The 17,353-nt window shown below is 38.9% G+C and overlaps 1 protein-coding gene across 1 annotated transcript in view; it reads right to left on the bottom strand.

Moving 5' to 3' along the window:
• LOC133773513 (POTE ankyrin domain family member A-like) overlaps window positions 1-17,353 on the bottom strand; it is a 109,103-nt gene that overhangs the window by 67,566 nt on the left and 24,184 nt on the right. Inside the window, exon 3 of the mRNA XM_062210822.1 lies at window positions 1,865-1,920. Coding sequence (XP_062066806.1) covers window positions 1,865-1,873 — 9 coding nt within the window. The 5' untranslated portion in view covers window positions 1,874-1,920. The remainder of the gene's footprint in view (window positions 1-1,864; window positions 1,921-17,353) is intronic.

The following is a 17,353-nucleotide window of genomic DNA, read 5'->3' on the forward strand; positions in this document are numbered from 1 at the left end:
AGAATTAGAAATGAGGTTTCTCAAAGCTTGCCCGTCATGTGCTTTTGCATGCCACCTTAGTGTCTTTTTCTTTTGCTTGGTTTGTGCTCTGCCTCTGCTGTCTCTTCTAGATGCCATCCTCCTAACTGGTGATGGATTGCCTGAGGCCAAGATCTCTGAATCGCTGAACTCTCCTCCAGGTTAGAACAGAAATCATTAACCACAAGAAGAGTGCATCCAAAACATATGTATGCAAGAGGGGCCCAATATCATTGGATGCTTCTTTCCTAGGCTTTCTGTCTTTTAGACACAGAAACATAAGAGCATGCAAGTAGTGCAGGCAGATTTTGAATCCTGCACTTTTTCTATTCTTTTATCAAGATGAGACACTTTACAAAAGAATCAATTTGAAGAAGGAGCTATTTTAATTATCAATTTTTTGAAAATCTGAAATTCTTTCTGGACTACTTACTCATAAAAAGATAAACACCAAAATAATGCATTTAGATTTCTCAGGATCAAATCAATTTTTTTAAGGTAACACCCCAAAGTAACTTAGAAGAAAACCAGCAAGCTTTTATTTGACTAATTTTTTTAGAAAAGCGCTGTTAAGAAAATAGTGGGGCACTGTAGTGCAGCTGGTTAACCTGGTTCAAGTGTGGTTTCTCCACTTCTGATCCAGCTTCCTGCTGGTGCACCTGGGAAAGAAGCAGAGATGGCCCAAGTCCCTGGACCCCTGCCACTCAAGTGGGAGTCCTGGGAGATGCTCTTGGGCCCTGGCTTTGGTTGTGACCATTTGGGGAGTGAACAAGTGGATGGGAGATCTCTGTCTCCTCCTCTGTAACTCTTTCAAATAATTCCTTAAAAAAGAAAAAAAATTAAAATAGTGTCTTTCCAACTTGTCATGTTTTAGTTTGCAGTGATTTATGATAACTGGAGAAAACTCATATCTAATTACTTCATTAGGCGTGACTAGTCCAGAAATAGTCGTGTGACTATCTATAAAACAGTACCAAATAAATGTGATTGCCTACCCAGAAAGCCATTTAGTCATTTTGAATATGTGTGATTTGGTTGAATTTCTTTTTCTGATGGTGAGGTAGTCGACTGGGAGGTCCAAATAAATAAATAAAGTCTAGAGAATCATATATCTTAAATAGCATATTGGAATATCTGTGGTACTTCATAAGCCATTTTAAAGAAGATGTTTCTATCCAGTTTTCCATTTCCTTTAGATATGAAAAACTGTACTAAAAGTGCTCCTGTTGCAGACAAATGTGTCTAAATGACAGACTGAAATTTTCTCTTATGATTTAGAGGGAAAAAGAATATTCTAGAAATATAGATTTTTCTAGATAAGCTCAAAATGGATAAATTGTACATATTTGGTAACAAAGTATTTTTTCAAAACTAAAAATAAGCTAAAACATCATTTTATGTTTTTGAAAAGATATTTTCTTATATGATTGAATAAATAAAATAGACTGTCATTTGCCAAAGAATTCCACATACAGACTATTAATGATATTTTAATATTTAAAATTAACTTTATAAAACAATATCTTATATGTTCTAAAATAAAATGACATATCTCAATCACCTTTTAGTAAATTTCAAAATAATTATTAAATGGTTTCAAATTCTTAAGTGGGTTTTGCAGTTTGCAGGCCACTTGAAAAAAAGTGAGGTCTCAGAGGCCCACAAGTTGCGTTCCGAGGGCTCACCTTGCTGACCTGGCACAGCAGAGGCTCTCTCTGGAAAAGGGTAGGTGGGTGTTCAAGGCCAGACCCACTGCATGATGCTCTGTCTGGATGGAAGCAAAACGGATGGTGGTGCCATGGGATCCACATGGTAGAGGAATGGAATCCAGGGCAGAGACACTCACCGGGAGCATCGGCCAGTTCACTTTCTCTTCTTTATGGTCATCACCGTTGTCCCTCTCTGTAAGAAGTTCATGATTTAGAATTATATCTTAGGGAGACAAAAGACCCAGTGAAGTCTTTTCCAAGATGATGTCTATCCAAAATGAAAACAAAGACCCCCCCAATGAAAACAAGCAAGGGCTATTTATTCAAGGCTTGTTACAGCAAGCGAGTCAGTCACCATCACTTCTGTTTTGGCAGAGGTTCAAGGGCAGGCAGAGCAGTGGGAGGTTTACTGGTGCAAACAAGGGATGGTTTCATGTATGCCCTGAATGGAGGCCTTTGGTTTTGGGGAAGCTCGAGGCAGCTAGCTAGAAGCAGGCATACTATGTGACTGCTTCAGGGAGCACATTGGATTTTCTCTGACTAGTCCTAAATTGGAAGGGAGGACAAATATTAGGGAGGCTGTCTGTTACTAATCAGTCCCGGACAGATCAGACTGATTATTACAGTGGTTCAGTGGCAAGCTTCCTAGATATCTTTGGCAGACAGAAGGACTGGTTTCTTGGGAAAGTGGCTGCAGGCTATGGGTCAGAGTTTTATTTTAATGTGATCTGGCCATTGTCCATTTGTATATTTAGTTTCTCACCAAACAGTACATTTACTCAAGCTGAGAGTAGCAATTTACATTTCTAAATTATTTGTTTATTTGAAAGGCAGAGTGACACAGAGAGGGAGAGACACAGAATAACAGGGAATGACGGAAAGTGGGAGGGAAGGGTAATAGGGAAGGTGAAAGAGAAAGAGGGAGAAAGAAAGAGAGATACCTTCCACCTACTACTTCACTTCCCAAATGATCACAATAGCCAGGTCTGAGCCAGTCTAAAACCAGGAGTAAGGAACTTCATTCAGGCCTCTTTTCATACTTGGCCATATACTGCTGCCTTTGCAGGTACTGCAGGTACTAGCAGGGAACTGAACTAGAGGTGGAGCAGCCAGGACTTGAAATGATGCGAGCTCATATAGGATGGCAGCATCATAAACAATGGTTCAACCCAGTGTGCCCCAACACCAGCCCCAGAAATTTATGTTTTATGTTTAATACTGTGTGTCCAGAATTATGCCCCCCATTGTCTTCTGTAAAATATGTGAGGCCATCTATGGCCATAGCAACATTTTTCATGGTAGACCAAAATTAGAAATCATGCAAATCTCCATCAATTTATGAAAGGATACAAACTATGTATTATAAATAAAATACCATGTTTTCCTATCCCACAAATTTAAATTGAAATCTTAGTACCAAAATAATTCATTCAGAATATTCATTTTATAAAGCTAAGTGGACTTGCACTGGTAGTAGCAGTAGTATGTGTATGAGTACACAACATACACTTATCAAAGAGACTTTTCAGGGGGCGGAGCCAAGATGGCGGATAGTGAGGACGTGTGCCTTAGTTTGGGAAAATAAACTTTCATAAAAGTGGAATTACTGTAGCCTCAGGAAAAGACTCAAGAAAAAAACTGCAGAGGAATCACTTCCGGACCTTGTGGAGGAGACACAGAGGACTTACAGGGAACCCACCACGTGGAAAACCAACCGAGACGAGCCGAGCGGCGAGCCAGAGCCACAGAATCTCGCCAGCGCGGGAACGGAGGAGGGTAAGAAAAAAACCTGAGAAGTCCGAGACATTGGGGGGAGGGGGAACAGAGGCCTCTCCCTTCACTCACCAAGCAAAACAAAGAGCACCGCGATTTTACATATGTAAAGCTCAGCCAAACTCAGTATCTTTAGCGAAACTGGAGAACACATTGAGGGCTGCATAAACTCTGTGTGTGGTCCCAGGGGTAGATCAAACGAATACTCACAGAGGCTAGATTTCAACTACCCTCAACTCCACTCCCAACTGAGTCAAAAAAAAAAAAAAAAAAAGAGAGAGAGAGAGAGAGCGTCCCAGCAAGGAGCAAATAATCTGGGAGAATTGCTCTTTACACAGCCTTAAACCTCAAGAAACAAGCATAGCTCTCTGGCCACACCCATCACAGCCCCTAAGGCTCCAACAAAACAGACAGCTCACTTAGAGGCATAGTATAACGAGAGAAAAAAAAACAAAAACAAAAACACCACAAATTATCTCTAACTTGCCAAGCGGGAACGGAGGAGGGCAAGAAAGACAAAGACCTGAGAAGTCCGAGACATTGGGGGGAGGGGGAACAGAGGCCTCTCCCTTCACTCACCAAGCAAAACAAAGAGCACCGCGATTTTACATATGTAAAGCTCAGCCAAACTCAGTATCTTTAGCGAAACTGGAGAACACATTGAGGGCTGCATAAACTCTGTGTATGGTCCCAGGGGTAGATCAAACGAATACTCACAGAGGCTAGATTTCAACTACCCTCAACTCCACTCCCAATTGAGTCAAAAAAAAAAAAGAGAGAGAGAGAGAGAGAGAGCGTCCCAGCAAGGAGCAAATAATCTGGGAGAGTCGCTCTTTACACAGCCTTAAACCTCAAGAAACAAGCATAGCTCTCTGGCCACACCCATCACAGCCCCTAAGGCTCCAACAAAACAGACAGCTCACTTAGAGGCATAGTATAACGAGAGAAAAAAAACAAAAACAAAAACACCACAAATTATCTCTAACATGCCAAGCAAGAAACATAGAAGCGGAGGTACCAAGAACAAGGAAAGCACTATGACGCACCCAAGTGAACAAGACACGCCAATGCAAGATTATGAAGATGAAGAGATAGAGCAAATGCAAAAAGCAGATTTCAAAAAATTCATAAGAACATTAAGAAGTTCTCAAAAACAAATTCTTGAACTACAGAAATCCTTAATGGACAAGATAGAAAATCTCTCCCATGAAAATAAAATATTAAGGAGGAATCAACATGAAATGAAACAACTAGTAGAACAGGAAACTGCGATAATGAAAAAAAACCTCAATGAAATGAAGAACTCAATGGATCAAATGGCAAACACATTAGAGAGCCTTAAAAACAGAATGGATGAAGCAGAAGAGAGAATATCGGAACTAGAAGATAGAGAACAGGAAAGGAAACAGTCAAATCAAAGAAAAGAAGAAGAAATCAGAAATCTAAAAAATACTGTCAGGAATCTACAGGATACTATTAAAAAACCCAACATTCAGGTTCTAGGACTTCCTGAAGGCATGGAAAGGGAGAAAGGATTAGAAGGCCTTTTTAGTGAGATACTAGCAGAAAATTTCCCAGGTTTGGAGAAGGACAGAGACATCCTAGTACAGGAAGCTCAGAGAACCCCTAATAAACATGATCAAAAGAGATCCTCACCACGACACGTCGTAATCAAACTCACCACAGTGAAACACAAAGAAAAGATCCTAAAATGTGCAAGAGAGAAACGCCAGATTACTCTCAGAGGATCTCCAATTAGACTTACAGCTGATTTCTCATCAGAAACCCTACAAGCCAGGAGAGAATGGCGAGATATAGCCCAGGTACTAAGAGAGAAAAACTGCCAGCCCAGAATATTATATCCTGCAAAGCTCTCATTTGTGAATGAAGGTGAAATTAAGACCTTTCACAGCAAACAGAAATTGAAAGAATTTGTCGCCACTCGTCCAGCCCTGCAAAAGATGCTTAAAGATGTGTTACATACAGAAACACAGAAACACGGTCACCAATATGAAAGAAGGTAAAGGAAGGAAACCTCAGAGCAAAAGATCACAGGAATCTCAAACCAGATGTTAGAAAATATCTTTGACAAATGGCAGGGCAAAGTTACTCCTTCTCAATAGTCACATTGAATGTTAATGGCTTGAACTGTCCAGTTAAAAGACACCGATTGGCTGATTGGATTAAGGAACAAAACCCATCCTTTTGCTGCTTACAAGAAACCCATCTATCCAACAATGATCCATACAAGCTGAGAGTGAAAGGCTGGAAAAAGATATACCACGCCAACAGAAATGAAAAGAGAGCGGGCGTAGCCAACTTAATATCGGACAACATAAACTTTACCACAAAAACTGTTAGGAGAGACAAAGAGGGGCACTATATAATGATTAAGGGATCCATTCAACAGGAAGATATAACGATTATCAACGTATATGCACCTAATTACAGGGCACCAGCTTATTTAAAAGACTTGTTAAGGGACTTAAAGGGAGACTTAGACCCCAATACAATAGTACTGGGGGACTTCAATACTCCACTCTCAGAGATAGACAGATCAACAGGACAGAAGATCAACAAGGAGACAGTAGATTTAAATGACACTATAGCCCAAATGGATCTAACAGACATCTACAAAACATTTCATCCTACATCTAAGGACTTTACATTCTTCTCAGCAGTACATGGAACCCTCTCTAGGATTGACCACATACTAGGCCATAAAGCAAGTCTCAGCAAATTCAAAAGAATTAGAATCATACCATGCAGCTTCTCAGACCACAAAGGAATGAAATTGGAAATTGGCAACTCAGGAATCCCTAGAGCACGTGTAAACACATGGAGATTGAACAACATGCTCCTGAATGAACAACGGGTCATAGAAGAAATTAAAAGAGAAATCAAAAATTTTCTGGAAGTAAATGACGATAACAGCACAACATACCAAAACCTATGGGATACAACAAAAGCAGTGTTAAGAGGAAAGTTTATATCAATAGGTGCCTACATCAAGAAATTGGAAAGGCACCAAATAGATGAGCTTTCAAGTCATCTCAAGGATCTAGAAAATCTGCAGCAAACCAAACCCAAACCCAGTAGGAGAAGAGAAATAATTAAAATCAAAGAAGAAATCAACAGGATTGAATCCAAAAAAACATTACAAAAAATCAGCCAAACAAGGAGCTGGTTTTTTGAAAAAATAAACAAAATTGACACCCCATTGGCCCAACTAACTAAAAAAAGAAGAGAAAAGACCCAAATCAATAGGATCAGAGATGAAATGGGAAACGTAACAACAGACGCCACAGAAATAAAAAGAATCATCAGAAATTACTACAAGGACTTGTATGCCAGCAAACAGGGAAATCTATCAGAAATGGACAGATTCTTGGACACATACAACCTCCCTAAATTGAGCCAGGAAGACATAGAAAACCTAAACAGACCAATAACGGACACAGAAATTGAAACAGTAATAAAGGCACTCCCAACAAAGAAAAGCCCAGGGCCAGATGGATTCACTGCTGAGTTCTACCAGACATTTAGAGAAGAACTAACTCCAATTCTTCTCAAACTATTCAGAGCAATCGAAAAAGAGGGAATCCTCCCAAATTCTTTCTATGAAGCCACCATCACCTTAATTCCTAAGCCAGAAAGAGACGCAACATTGAAAGAGAATTACAGACCAATATCCCTGATGAACATAGATGCAAAAATCCTCAATAAAATTCTGGCCAATAGAATGCAACAACACATCAGAAAGATCATCCACCCAGACCAAGTGGGATTCATCCCCGGTATGCAGGGATGGTTCAACATTCGCAAAACAATCAACGTAATACACTACATTAACAGACTGCAGAAGAAAAACCATATGATTCTCTCAATAGACGCAGAGAAAGCATTTGATAAAATACAACACTCTTTCATGATGAAAACTCTAAGCAAACTGGGAATGGAAGGAACATTCCTTAATACAATCAAAGCAATATATGAAAAACCTACGGCCAACATCCTATTGAATGGGGAAAAGTTGGAAGCATTTCCACTGAAATCTGGTACCAGACAGGGATGCCCTCTCTCACCACTGCTATTCAATATAGTTCTGGAAGTTTTGGCCAGAGCTATTAGGCAAGAAAAAGAAATTAAAGGGATACAAATCGGGAAGGACGAACTCAAACTATCCCTCTTTGCAGATGATATGATTCTTTATTTAGGGGACCCAAAGAACTCTACTAAGAGACTGCTGGAACTCATCGAAGAGTTTGGCAAAGTAGCAGGATATACAATCAATCCACAAAAATCAACAGCCTTTGTATACACAGGCAATGCCACGGCTGAGGAAGAACTTCTAAAATCAATCCCATTCACAATAGCTACAAAAACAATCAAATACCTTGGAATAAACTTAACCAAAGACGTTAAAGATCTCTACGATGAAAACTACAAAACCTTACAGAAAGAAATAGAAGAGGATACCAAAAAATGGAGAAATCTTCCATGCTCATGGATTGGAAGAATCAATATCATCAAAATGTCTATCCTCCCAAAAGCAATTTATACATTCAATGCAATACCCATCAAGATCCCGAAGACCTTCTTCTCAGATCTAGAAAAAATGATGCTGAAATTCATATGGAGACACAGAAGACCTCGAATAGCCAAAGCAATCCTGTACAACAAAAACAAAGCCGGAGGCATCACAATACCTGATTTTAGGACATACTACAGGGCAGTTGTTATCAAAACAGCATGGTACTGGTACAGAAACAGATGGATAGACCAATGGAACAGAATAAAAACACCAGAAATCAATCCAAACATCTACAGCCAACTTATATTTGACCAAAGATCCAAATCTAATCCCTGGAATAAGGACAGTCTATTCAATAAATGGTGCTGGGAAAATTGGATTTCCACATGCAGAAGCTTGAAGCAAGACCCATACCTATCACCTTACACAAAAATTCACTCAACATGGATTAAAGACTTAAATCTACGACCCGAAACCATCAAATTATTAGAGAGCATTGGAGAAACCCTGCAAGATATAGGCACAGGCAAAGACTTCCTGGAAAATACTCCAACAGCACAGGCAGTCAAAACCAAAATTAACATTTGGGATTGCATCAAATTGAGAAGTTTCTGTACTTCAAAAGAAACAGTCAGGAAAGTGAAGAGGCAACCAACAGAATGGGAAAAAATATTCGCAAACTATACTACAGATAAAGGATTGATAACCAGAATCTACAAAGAAATCAAGAAAATCCACAACAAGAAAACAAACAACCCACTTAAGAGATGGGCCAAGGACCTCAATAGACATTTTTCGAAAGAGGAAATCCAAATGGCCAACAGACACATGAAAAAATGTTCAAGATCACTAGCAATCAGAGAAATGCAAATCAAAACCACAATGAGGTTCCATCTCACCCCGGTGAGAATAGCTCACATTCAGAAATCTACCAACAACAGATGCTGGAGAGGATGTGGGGAAAAAGGGACACTAACCCACTGTTGGTGGGAATGCAAACTGGTTAAGCCACTATGGAAGTCTGTCTGGAGATTCCTCAGAAACCTGAACATAACCCTACCATACAACCCAGCCATCCCACTCCTTGGAATTTACCCAAAGGAATTTAATTTGACAAATAAAAAAGCCATCTGCACATTAATGTTTATTGCAGCTCAATTCACAATAGCTAAGACCTGGAACCAACCCAAATGCCCATCAACAGTAGACTGGATAAAGAAATTATGGGACATGTACTCCATAGAATACTATACAGCAGTAAGAAACAATGAAACCCAATCATTTGCAACAAGATGGAGCAATCTGGAAAACATCATGCTGAGTGAATTAAGCCAGTCCCAAAGAGAAAAATATCATTTGTTTTCCCTGATCGATGACAACTGAGCGCCAAAGAGGAAACCTGTTAAGTGAAATGGACACTATAAGCAACAATGAACTGATCAGCTCCTGTCCTGACTTTAGATGTACAATGTAATACTTTATCCTTTTTAGTATTTGTTGTTGTTGTTGTTGTTCTAGTACTATTGGTTGAACTCAGTAATTAACACACAATTATTCTCAGGTGTTTAAATTTTAACTGAAAAGTGATCCCTGTTAAATCTAAGAGTGGAAAAAGAGAGGGAGGAGATGAACAATTTGGAACATGCTCAATCGGACTGGCCGCAAATGGTGGAGTTAGAAATGTGCAGGGGATTCCAACACAATTCCATCAAGATGGCATGTACCAATGCCATCCCACTAGTCCAAGTGATCAATTTCAGCTCACAATTGATAGCTCTGATAGGTCTAAGAGTCAAAGAGATCACACAAACAAGACAAGTATCTGCTAATACTAACTGATAGAATCAAAAAGGGAGAGAAAGATCCAACATGGGAAGTGGGATACACAGCAGACTCATAGGATGGCAGATGTCCTAAACAACACTCCGGCCTCAGAATCAGCCCTCAAGGCATTCAGATCGGGCTGAAGAGCCCATGAGAGTATAGCAGGCATGGAAAGCCAAGATATCATGGAAAAAAAAAAAAGACCTAAATGAAGGATCTCTGTGAGTGAGATCCCAGTGGAAAGAACGGGGCCATCAAAGAAGGAGGTACCCTTCTCCGAAGGGAGGAGAGAACCTCCACTTTGACTATGACCCTATCGGAATAAGACCAAAGCCAGCGAACTCTAAAGGCTTCCATAGCCCTGGCAACTCATGACTAGAGCCTAGGGAGATTACTGACGCCATGAACAGGAGTGTCAAATTGTTAAGTCAGCAACAGGAGTCACTGTGTACTTACACCCCATGCGGGATCTGTCCCTAATGTGTCGTCTAAAGCCAAGTGATGCTATGACTGGTACTGAAACAGTATTTTTATACTTTGCGTTTCTGTGTGGGCGCAGACTGATGAGGTCTTTGCTAATTATATACTGAAGTGATCTTCTATATATAAAGAGAATTGGAAATGAAAAAAAAAAAACAACCTGGTGTTAAAATGGAAATGGCATAGAAAATTAATTATTTTGAAAAAAAAAATTATGTAGGATCTCTGTCTTTAATGTGCTGTACATTGCTATTTAATGCTATAATTAGTAATCCAATGGTAGTTTCTTCACTTGATATTGCTATATGGGCAAAATGTTGAAATCTTTACCTAATATATACTAAATTGATCTTCTGTATACAAAGAGAATTGAAAATGAATCTTTACATGAATGGAAGGGGAAAGGGAGTGGGAGGGGGGAGGGTTGCGGGCGGGAGGGAAGTTATGGGAGGGGAGAAGCCATTGTAACCCATAAGCTATACTCTGGAAATTTATATTCATTAAATAAAAGTTTAATAAAAAAAAAGAGACTTTTCATACTAGCTAAAATATTGCTAAAATCTCCTAATAAAATCTCCTTTTCAGTATGACAAAAGTTACAAGACTGACAAAAAGTTAAAAGTTTGAAAGTTTAAGCAGTTACAAGATATTCTTGATCCCCAGATACCAGTATCTGTATAATGTAAGTGCACCATATCCATCATCATTTAAAGGACCTAATCAATAAATCAGTGACATCATTGCTCCCTATCAGTGTTAACATAAAATTTTGTGATGGTAATGTCTATGCAAAAAGGACAGGAATGGTAAGAAAATCCTCTTTTTCATGGTAAACAGTTACACAGTCTTCACTATCCATCAATAAATTGGAATCCTGGATTATGCCTCAACCTTTTGTGAGATGGAACTAAGCCTTTACAAAGATTTTGGAACACATACTAATGGGGAAAAGGTGTTTCTGAATCTGCAGGGCTCAGAGTTCTATGTTATTCTGCAAGGCAACACTGGAGAAGTCATTTCTATTACATAACATTTATTTCCTTTAAAAATCTGAAAACATAACGTATTTCATGTGGCACAAAACCATGTAGAATGAACTAGTATCCATTCTGAATAGAGACTAAAACTTATACCTTGGAAACTAATTCATTTTCAGAATCCCACTGATAAGTTTAAATTTTAACAAAACAGATTCAAAATTTAGTCCAAATCATTACAAAACCATCTTGGCATTTTAAAGATAATATAAATATTAGCCAGGACACCAAATGATATACACCTGTGATCATAGCAACATATTTCTTAGTAGACCGAAGAAGGCAGAAATCATGAAAATGTCAATCAACTGATGAAAGGTATCTTGTAAATAAAATGTTGTTTTTTGATATATCACAATTTTAACCAAAATCTTACTATCAAAATAATTAATTCTGTGAATTCAACCCATTTCTTCTACAAAGCTAAGTGGACTTTCCCTGACTACCAGCAAGAAGCACCTGTATGAATACAGAAAATATACTTACCAACAAGAATTCTGACATTAGCTAAAATATTGCTGCAATCTCTTAATAGAAAAATAAAACTCCTTTTCAGTGTGACGGAAGTGAAGAGAACCCACTTACTGAACTTGGTCTTATCAGATTTTTCTGCAGCCCTTCATTTTTGCCTGCTTTCTTTTTGAGGGTGTGTTTAAAATCCAACATTTCCAACTCAAGGCTAAAATGTACAATCAAAAATATTCTCCCACATCAATCTACACATACCCATAATTTCTTAATAAACATCAGATGGTATAATTATGTAAAATTCTTAAAATTTGAAAAGTAAATGTTTTGGCACTGTATCATGTCTGCTTGTGTGGTTTTGAAGATAATCTACAATGGATGTTTATGGAATATGGGCAAAACTTACACATTTCAAAGGACTACAAAGGTGAAACTTTCCTCTGGCTTCACATAGATGTATTTATGATATAAACAAGTGGTCTAATTATGATTCTTGATAGCTTCTGTGAGTTATAAGGACTCGAGTTATTTTGCATAATACCTTGAATTATACTGTTCTGAATTATTTTATGATGTCTGCAACTTTTGTACAACTTCTTGCTGTTGAGCTTCTGCCTCTTGGAACTAAAACAAATAATAAAAATTGCTTTACAGGGGCGGAGCCAAGATGGCGGATAGTGAGGACGTGCGCCTTTAGTTTGGGAGAATAAAGTTTCATAAAAGTGGAATTACTGTAGCCTCAGGAAAAGACTCAAGAAAAAAACTGCAGAGGAAACGCTTCCGGATCTTGTGGATGGGACACAGAGGACTTACAGGGAGCCCACCGCATGGAAAACCAACCAAGACGAGCCGAGCGGCGGGAGAGGAGCCAGAGCCACAGATTCTCGCCAGCGCGGGAACCGAGGAGGGTAAGACAAAGTCCTCAGAAACCCGAAAAACTGGGGGGGGGGGGGAAACAGAGGCCTCTCCCTTCACTCACCAAGCAAAACAAAGAGCACCGCGATTTTACATATGTAAAGCACAGCCAAACTCAGTAACTTTAGCGAAACTGGAGAACACATTGAGGGCTGCATAAACTCTGTGTGTGGTCCCAGGGGTAGATCAAATGAATACTCACAGAGGCCAGATTTCAACTACCCTCAACTCCACTCCCAACTGAGTCAAAAAAAAAAAAAAGAGAGAAAGTGAGCCAGCAAGGAGCAAAAGAGTGAGCAATCTGGGACACTCTTTACACAGCCTTAAACCTGAAGAGTTTACCTGAAGCATAGCTCTCTGGCCACACCCATCACAGCCCCTAAGGCTCCAACAAAGCAGACAGCTCACTTAGAGGAATAGTATAACGAGAAAAAAAAACACCACAGCAGAAAAAAAAAAAAAAAAAAAAACACCATAAATTATCTCCAACATGCCAAATAACAAACATAGAAGCCGAGGCAACAAGAGCAAGGAAGACACTATGACGCCCCCTAGTGAACAAGGCACGCCAATGCAAGATTATGAACATGAAGAGATAGAGGGAATGCAAGAAGCAGATCTCAAAAAATTGATAAGAACATTAAGAAGTTCTCAAAAACAAATTCTTGAACTACAGAAATCCTTAATGGACAAGATAGAAAATCTCTCCCATGAAAATAAAATATTAAGGAGGAATCAACATGAAATGAAACAACTAGTAGAACAGGAAACTGAGATAGTGACAAAAAACCACAATGAAATGAAGAACTCAATAGATCAAATGACAAACACATTAGAGAGCCTTAAAACAGAATGGGTGAAGCAGAAGAGAGAATATCGGAATTAGAAGACAGAGAACGGGAAAGGAAACAGTCAAATCAAAGAAAAGAAGAAGAAATCAGAAATCTAAAAAATACTGTCAGGAACCTACAGAATACTATTAAAAAAACCAACATTCGGGTTCCAGGAGTTCCTGAAGGCAAGGAGAGGGAGAAAGGATTAGAAGGCCTTTTTAGTGAGATACTAGCAGAAAATTTCCCAGGTTTGGAGAAGGACAGAGACATCCTAGTACAGGAAGCTCATAGAACCCATAATAAACATGACCAAAAGAGATCCTCACCATGACATGTTGTAATCAAACTCACCACAGTGAAACATAAAGAAAAGATCCTAAAATGTGCAAGAGAGAAACGCCAGATTACTCTCAGAGGATCTCTAATTAGACTCACAGCTGACTTCTCATCAGAAACCCTACAAGCCAGGAGAGAATGGCGAGATATAGCCCAGGTACTAAGAGAGAAAAACTGCCAGCCCAGAATATTATATCCTGCAGAGCTCTCATTTGTGAATGAAGGTGAAAGCAAGACCTTTCACAGCAAACAGAAATTGAAAGAATTTGTCGCCACTCGTCCAGCCCCGCAAAAGATGCTTAAAGATGTATTACATACAGAAACACAGAAACATGGTCACCAATATGAAAGAAGGTAAAGGAAGGAAACCCCACAGCAAAAGATCACAGAAATCTCAAACCAGATATTAGAAAATATCTTTGGCAAATGGCAGGGCAAAGTTACTCCTTCTCAATAGTCACATTGAATGTTAATGGCCTGAACTGTCCAGTTAAAAGACACCGATTGGCTGATTGGGTTAAGGAACAAAACCCATCTTTTTGCTGCTTACAAGAAACTCATCTTTCCAACAATGATCCATACAGACTGAAAGTGAAAGGCTGGAAAAATATATACCATGCCAACAGAAATGAAAAGAGAGCGGGCGTAGCCATCTTAATATCGGACAACATAAACTTTACCACAAAAACTGTTAGGAGAGACAAAGAGGGGCACTATTTAATGATTAAGGGATCCATTCAACAGGAAGATATAACGATTATCAATGTATATGCACCTAATCACAGGGCACCAGCATATTTAAAAGACTTGTTAAGGGACTTAAAGGGAGACTTAGACCCCAATACAATAGTACTGGGGGACTTCAATACTCCACTCTCAGAGATAGACAGATCAACAGGACAGAAGATCAACAAGGAGACAGTAGATTTAAATGACACGATAGCTGAAATGGATCTAACAGATATCTACAGAACATTTCATCCCACATCTAAGGACTTTACATTCTTCTCAGCAGTACATGGAACCTTCTCTAGGACTGACCACATACTAGGCCATAAAGCAAGTCTCAGCAAATTCAAGAGAATTAGAATCATACCATACAGCTTCTCAGACCACAAAGGAATGAAATTGGAAATTAGCAACTCGGGAATCCCCAGAGCACGTTCAAACACATGGAGATTGAACAACATGCTCCTGAATGAACAATGGGTCACAGAAGAAATTAAAAGAGAAATCAAAAATTTTCTGGAAGTAAATGAGGATAACAGCACAACATACCAAAACCTATGGGATACAACAAAAGCAGTGTTAAGAGGAAAGTTTATATCAATAGGTGCCTACATCAAGAAATTGGAGAGGCACCAAATAGATGAGCTTTCAAGTCATCTCAAGGATCTAGAAAATCTGCAGCAAACCAAACCCAAACCCAGTAGGAGAAGGGAAATAATTAAAATCAAAGAAGAAATCAACAGGATTGAATCCAAAAAAACATTACAGAAAATCAGCCAAACAAGGAGCTGGTTTTTTGAAAAAATAAACAAAATTGACACCCCATTGGCCCAACTAACTAAAAAAAGAAGAGAAAAGACCCAAATCAATAGGATCAGAGATGAAAAAGGAAACATAACAACAGACACCACAGAAATAAAAAGAATCATCAGAAATTACTACAAGGACTTGTATGCCAGCAAACAGGGAAGTCTATCAGAAATGGACAGATTCTTGGACACATACAACCTACCTAAATAGAGCCAGGAAGACACAGAAAACCTAAACAGACCCATAACTGACACAGAAATTGAAACAGTAATAAAGGCCCTCCCAACAAAGAAAAGCACAGGACCAGATGGATTCACTGCTGAGTTCTACCAGACATTTAGAGAAGAACTAACTCCAATTCTTCTCAAACTATTCAGAACAATCAAAAAAGAGGGAATCCTCCCAAATTCTTTCTATGAAGCCAGCATCACCTTAATTCCTAAGCCGGAGAAAGATGCAGCATTGAAAGAGAATTACAGACCAATATCCCTGATGAACATAGACGCAAAAATCCTCAATAAAATTCTGGCCAATAGAATGCAAGAACACATCAGAAAGATCATCCACCCAGACCAAGTGGGATTTATTCCTGGTATGCAAGGATGGTTCAACGTCCGCAAAACAATCAACGTAATACACTACATTAACAGACTGCAGAAGAAAAACCATATGATTCTCTCAATAGACGCAGAGAAAGCATTTGATAAAATACAACACCCTCTCATGATGAAAACTCTAAGCAAACTGGGTTTGGAAGGAACATTCCTCAATACAATCAAAGCAATATATGAAAAACCCACGGCCAACATCCTATTGAATGGGGAAAAGTTGGAAGCATTTCCGCTGAGATCTGGTACCAGACAGGGATGCCCACTCTCACCACTGCTATTCAATATAGTTCTGGAAGTTTTAGCCAGAGCTATTAGGCAAGAAAAAGAAATTAAAGGGATACAAATCGGGAAGGACGAACTCAAACTATCCCTCTTTGCAGATGATATGATTCTTTATTTAGGGGACCCAAAGAACTCTACTAAGAGACTACTGGAACTCATCGAAGAGTTTGGCAAAGTAGCAGGATATAAAATCAATCCACAAAAATCAAGAGCCTTTGTATACACAGGCAATGCCATGGCTGAGGAAGAACTTCTAAGATCTATCCCATTCACAATAGCTACAAAAACAATCAAATACCTTGGAATAAACTTAACCAAGGACGTTAAAGATCTCTACAATGAAAACTACAAAACCTTACAGAAAGAAATAGAAGAGGATACCAAAAAATGGAGAAATCTTCCATGCTCATGGATTGGAAGAATCAATATCATCAAAATGTCTATTCTCCCAAGAGCAATTTATACATTCAATGCAATACCAATCAAGATACCGAAGACATTCTTCTCAGATCTGGAAAAAATAATGCTGAAATTCATATGGAGACACAGAAGACCTCAAATAGCCAAAGCAATCTTGTACAACAAAAACAAAGCCGGAGGCATCACAATCCCAGATTTCAGGGCATACTACAGGGCAGTTGTCATCAAAACAGCATGGTTCTGGTACAGAAACAGATGGATAGACCAATGGAACAGAATAGAAACACCAGAAATCAATCCAAACATCTACAGCCAACTTATATTTGATCAAAGATCCAAAACTAATCCCTGGAATAAGGACAGCCTATTCAATAAATGGTGCTGGGAAAACTGGATTTCCATGTGCAGAAGCTTGAAGCAAGACCCATACCTTTCACCTTACACAAAAATTCACTCAATGTGGATTAAAGACTTAAATCTATGACCCGAAACCATCAAATTATTAGAGAGCATTGGAGAAACCCTGCAAGATATAGGTACAGGCAAAGACTTCTTGGAAAAGACCCCAGGAGCA

The sequence above is a fragment of the Lepus europaeus genome, chromosome 14 (genome assembly GCF_033115175.1).
Source record: "Lepus europaeus isolate LE1 chromosome 14, mLepTim1.pri, whole genome shotgun sequence".
NCBI classification, from domain to species: Eukaryota; Metazoa; Chordata; class Mammalia; order Lagomorpha; family Leporidae; genus Lepus; species Lepus europaeus.